Below are 6000 nucleotides of genomic sequence, written 5' to 3' on the forward strand. Positions count from 1 at the left end.
TCACCACAGGTCAGCCACCCGTCGCGTAAATCGCTCGCGTTCAAGCCGTGTCCCACAGCAGGCGCGAGTTGCCCGGCGCAAGTCGCCGGTGCTCAGACGCCGGGCGCGCATTTCCGACGACGGCGTCCACGGCTTCTCACCCCCCCCCCCCACCCCCCCTCGTACGTGCCACGAAACGCACGGGGGTTGGAGGGGGGGGGCGTCCTCCGGACACGCCACCTAACTCCGCACGCCACAACGAACGAGCGCGAGGCTGTCCCCGGGTGAACGCTCCACGCGCAGCGTATTCGCCCTCGCCGTTTGAGTCCACAGCGCGCCGACGAGGGCGTGCGAGCGTCGAGACGTGCGCCGCGCGTCGATATTCTATGATGGTCACCGCGACAATGACGCCTGTGTGGGTTTTTGTTCCACCGTGATATGTTGCGTAAGCTATCGTGGCTGTGACCGGGGGCGTGGGCGGGGAGGGGTTCGAAAGAGAATGGCGGAGGTCGAGTGCATTGGTCACCGGGTTCCGTGGGGCAGCTTGCTCACTGCTGCGCTACCGCTCCCTCCAGTCTCATCAAAACCACCACCACCACCACCGTCTGAATCGAGGTCTTCCCCTTGATGGCAAACCTCTGGGTGCCACTCCAACGCCTGTCTCCGTAACCTGCCCTTCTCCACCCCGCACGTGTCCACCTGTCACAACCTCCCTGTTAAATTCGCTCATGCATTCTGCTGCAGGTTAAGACAACGCATTGGTAAACGCGGCCACAAGCGACGCACAGACAAAATGAAGGTAACTGCATCTAAACTTAAAACTAAACTATTTTGAAAAATGTACCAGGTAAGGTCCACTGAGATATGTAGCTCTTTTTCAGAAGCAACCTGGCCCTAAATTATACTTCAACGAAGTGGCTCATCACGAGCATCCAAATACTATAAACACGTGATGTTGATTCTAAATGTGTCGGGAAAAACCGTAAGTCTCGGAGAAAAATCCACGCGACCACGGAGAGAGAGAGAGAGACACGCAAACTCCAAAAATACAGCAGGCGTCAGGGTCGGAATCTAACCCATGGAATCCTGTACACCAGGCGAGGCAGTTAGCACCTCGCCACCGCAGCACCTGCTTGAACTCTCAAGGTCAAGGTCGCATCACGACCAATGTCATTGGTGCCGCCACACCTCCCCATCGCCTATTTCCTTCTGCCAGATCCCACAGCTGTTGTGCTGCCGACACCCGACCTTCAGTGAGCGCTCTTACAGCCTCAACAAAGACCCCCCACCCCCCCCCCCCCCCCGTATAACCTTGAACAGACTTTCGGGGCAAGTGCTGTTAACAAAGCACCTATGAAACGAGGCACGCCACGCGAGGGGGTGGGTGACCAGCACCACCCCCAAACACCTTGGTCTCCCCAGTGGCGATGTTTACACATCGCACCAGGTACTCATTTGAGGTTGAGTAGACCTAAAGGGAGTGGCCCAGGAGCCGTTCAGATAATCGTCACTGGTGTTGGCCGTGAGCGGGAATCCAACTCGGGTAACCGGGTTCGTAGCGCAGCGCGCTAATTGCTGCGCCACCGCTCCCTAGGTATTTCACTTGATGGCAAACCTCTGGGTGTCACTCCGATGCTCGTCTGGGTAACCCGCCCTCCTCCTCCTCCCCCCTGCACTTGTTCACCCATCACAACCTCCTCTTGCTGATTACATCTACAACGTGATCTTGTCACGTTATATTCTGAACTACAAAGTTTCTTAGCCTGCCATGAATTTTTTATCATTATCCACACGCACCCATGTCCATTATTGAAGGTATAAATTACATGTACTCCGACCGTATAATTAGCCTTTGCATAAGCGCCTGCATTTATGTTTGAAATTTCCACCTGTTCTCCGTTTCTTCCATATACCTCTTACCTGCAGCCGGCCCTGTGTTTATGTTTTACACACATTGCTGTGACTCTCATTTATGTCGCCTTGTTCAAGGCCTCAGAAATGCCATGTTTTTTTATTATCCGAAATGTTGTGGATGCCTCTTAACCATATATAAACATGTTGGGATTGTTCAGACACTCAGGAAACCCGTATTGGCTGTGGCCATGGATGCACTCACCCAGATTTTCAGCCAGCCGCCTGACTAGCAGTATAGCTAGCTATCTACTCAACCAGCCATTCAGCCAGCCACCCAACCAGTCAGCCGCCTACCCAAACAACCACCCAGCAGCCACCTGCCCAACCAGCCATTCACCTACTCAACAAACCACCCATCCAGCCACCTACCAAACCAGCCAGCCACCTACACAAGCAACCACCCAGCTAACCACATACCCAACCAGCCATTCACCTACCCAACAAACCAACCATCCAGCCACCTACCAAACCATCCAACCACCTACACAAGCAACCATCCAGCTAACCACATACCCAACCAGCCATTCACCTACCCAACAAACCACCCATCCAGCCACCTTCCCAACTAGCCAGCCACCTACCCAACGAACCAGTTGGCCAACAACCCGACCAGCCATCCAACTAACCAGCCAACCAGACAACCAATCATTAGCGCGATTTGTCACCTCCAATTAGCACGGTTGACTGCGCACGGTGCGAAAGAAGTCCAACAAACAACCAGCCACCCAACGAGCCGGCCATCCTACCAACCAACCAACCGGCCAGCCACTCAACGAGCAATCCACTAAAACTACCACGCAGCCTCCGAGCGAGACAGCCAGTCATCCTAAGCAGCGCAAGCCACGAAACCCCCCACCCCCACACCGCAACACAGCCATCAATCCAATCGCCCACCTAACCACCCAGCTAGCCGAACCGTCGCCTCGCCTGTAGCGCATGCCCGTGCGGGTGGCCCCGCTTTCAGCGACCCATCAATCCAATTACTCACCCAGCGACGCACCCAGCCAGCCACCCACCCAGTCACCCAGCCAGTCACCCAGCCAGCTAGCCACCCAGCGACCCACCCACCCAGCCACCCACCCAGTCACCCAGCCAGGCAGCCACACACCCAGCCACCCACCCAGTCACCCAGCCAGCTAGCCACCCAGCGACCCACCCACCCAGCCACCCACCCAGCCACCCACCCAGCCAGCCATCCAGCCAGCCAGCCGCGCCACCGCCTCACCTGTAGCGCATGCCCGTGCGTGCCGCCGCGCTGTCGGCGAGCGAGATGCCGTGCACGTTGAGGAATCGCTCGACGTCGCGCATCTTGGCGAGGGCGCGCGCGTCCCTGGCCGCCCGGCTCCGCGCCTCGTCGCCCGAGTGGCTCCTGCCGCCGGAGCCCATCGCGGAGGAGGGAGCCCCGGGCACCCCGCGACCCACGCCCGAGCTCGTCGCCGCCGATTTGTGCTTCTTCACCGGCGCTTTGATGCGGTAGAGGTCCTCGATGGCCATCGCGGCCCCGCGGCCGGCAGGGACGGTGGGGTTGGCGGGCCGCGCCGTGAACATGGTCGTGCAGGTCGGTGTGTGTTGTGCTGTGTGTGTGGGGGGGCTCTATGCGCGCGCGTGTGTGTGTGTCTGTGTGTGTCTGTGTGTGTGTGTGTCTATTCAGCTGTATGAGTAAACTGTTAAGCTGTATAAATTAACTTTATCTGCGCGAAAGTTTGAGACTATTATGGGTGTGTGTGTGGAGCTCTATGTGTGTGGGGAATTCTAGACGTGTGTGAATGTCTATTGAGCTGTACGAGTGAACTTTATCTGAGTTTGATAGCCTCTGTGTGTGTCTATATGTCTATATGGAGAATGAATGTATTTGTTTGTGGGTATCTATTGGGCTACATGAGTGCTTGTTTGTATTTTTGTGTGTCTATTGGGCTATATCTATGTGTCTCTAATGGGCTTAATATGAATGTGTCTGTTGGGCTAAATGGGTGATGTGTGTATGGCTAAATGGGTGATGTGTGTCTCGTGTGTTTAAATGTGTATGAAGTGAAATGGAAGAAATGTTTTTGTGTAAATTGGGCTAAACGCGTGATCTTAAATCATAAATCTTTGCAATCTTATGTCCATATAGCTAACGTGATTATCTGTGTGCGCATCGGTGTTTGTATACAAATATAAATAGTACATTTCTGTGTAGTATGTACTGTATGTATATATGACTAATCAGTTATCTGTGTAGTTGTGCGTAGCCGTGTATGTCTTTGTGTCCAAAGCTAAATTGCGACCTCCACAGTTGTGTAGTTGCGTGTCTCTCAAAAGCTGATTGAGTGAACTTTGTCTGTAAGCGCGTGCACCGCTAAACGTGCGATGTCTTACTAAACTGCAGATTTGTACGTGTGTGCGTGTGATTCTAGGGTAAACGCGGTAGTGTCTCTGTGTGTGTGTGATTCTAGGGTAAACGCGGTAGTGTCTCTGTGTGTGTGTGATTCTAGGGTAAACGCGGCAGTGTCTGTGTGTGTGTGATTCTAGGGTAAACGCGGTAGTGTCTGTGTGTGTGCGTGTGATTCTAGGGTAAACGCGGTAGTGTCTGTGTGTGTGTGACTCTAGGGTAAACGCGGTAGTGTCTGTGTGTGTGTGTGATTCTAGGGTAAACGCGGCAGTGTCTGTGTGTGTGTGTGACTCTAGGGTAAACGGGGTAGTGACTGTGTGTGTGTGTGTGATTCTAGGGTAAACGCGGTAGTGTCTGTGTGTGTGTGTGTGATTCTAGGGTAAACGCGGCAGTGTCTGTGTGTGTGTAATTCTAGGGTAAACGGGGTAGTGTCTGTGTGTGTGACTCTAGGGTAAACGCGGTAGTGTCTGTGTGACTCTAGGGCAAACGCGGTAGTGTCTGTGTGTGTGTGATTCTAGGGTAAACGCGGTAGTGTCTGTGTGTGTGTGATTCTAGGGTAAACGCGGTAGTGTCTGTGTGTGATTCTAGGGCAAACGCGGTAGTGTCTGTGTGTGTGTGTGATTCTAGGGTAAACGCGGTAGTGTCTGTGTGTGTGTGGCTGGATGTGGTGCTGACCACACCACCCCCTATGTATATACCGTGCCGACGTTAATAGGCGCTCGCTAACAACACTCGCACGTCCCGCGGAGACGACTAAACACGTTCAGCACCCCGATCCTCCTCGGCTTTGCATTTCGGCACTCGCTCGCAACGCAGGTGGCACCTATGGCGCTTTGCCGGAGTGAAACCTTACACTCTCACGCGTAAAACACTACATTAAATACAACAGCAGCAGCAACAACAACAACAACAGATAACATTGGGACCACTTTCAGCGTTGTCCGCCGGCTGGAGGCCGTAAATAAAAATCGGTGTTTTAAACAACGCGACCGAGTTGCTGCTTCTCACTGCCTCCTTCCCGGAGGCGCTGTCCTTCTAACTGAACCGTGACGTCTCGGGGGCCGAGAGAGCAAGCGGCTTCAACTTCACAAGCAACGGCGCTCGATATTCCTCCTCCTCCTCCTCTTCATGGCGCTTCCTCCCCATTTGTCCCCATTCCCCACCCCTCATAGAGCGCTTGATGTAATTAAGCTGACACGGATCCGATGTCCCGCGCAGAATGGCCAGAGGTAATTAAATTGACTGACCAACTTGTTTGAAATCGCGACACGGCCGCGTTGAAACCAAAAGCCGCGCTCTGAGCGTGCCAGCCCATGTAATTATCACGTAAGGGCCGTGCCAGAGGCTGCGCTTGTCTCGTTGAGCCCAGGGTAACCCCTAGGCGACCACGCGGGCTACAGGTGGAAAAAAAAACATCCACCTCTCCTCCCACACCCCCCTCTCGCCCGCATAGGCCTTTAACATACTGTTGGGGCAAGTGCTGTTAGCGAGCACCTATTAAGGTCGGCAAGGCGCACGACAGTGGTGTGTGATCAGCACCCACGCCCGGTCGAATTTGTCTCCCCAGAGCTGATGTTTAAACACCGCACCAAGTGCCTATTTAAAGCCGAGTCGACCTATGGGACGACCGGGACCTCTTCAAATGTTCGCCACTGTCATATTGGTCGTGAGCGGGAATTGAATTCGGGTGGCTGGTTTTGTAGCACCCTCCACGCGCAAGGCTCATCTTTTTTATC

The 6000-nt window shown here is 54.2% G+C and overlaps 1 protein-coding gene across 1 annotated transcript in view; it reads right to left on the bottom strand.

Annotated features, from left to right (window-relative positions):
• The window catches only part of KCNAB1 (potassium voltage-gated channel subfamily A regulatory beta subunit 1), a 111569-nt gene extending 106197 nt beyond the window's left edge, over positions 1-5372 (bottom strand). The window contains exon 1 of the mRNA XM_076070204.1: positions 3119-5372. Coding sequence (XP_075926319.1) covers positions 3119-3441 — 323 coding nt within the window. The 5' untranslated portion in view covers positions 3442-5372. The remainder of the gene's footprint in view (positions 1-3118) is intronic.
• Positions 5373-6000: the final 628 nt, after the last annotated feature.

Source organism: Petromyzon marinus, chromosome 28 (genome assembly GCF_048934315.1).
Source record: "Petromyzon marinus isolate PM22_M1 ecotype Great Lakes invasive population chromosome 28, UKy_Petmar_22M1.pri1.0, whole genome shotgun sequence".
Classification (NCBI taxonomy): domain Eukaryota; kingdom Metazoa; phylum Chordata; class Hyperoartia; order Petromyzontiformes; family Petromyzontidae; genus Petromyzon; species Petromyzon marinus.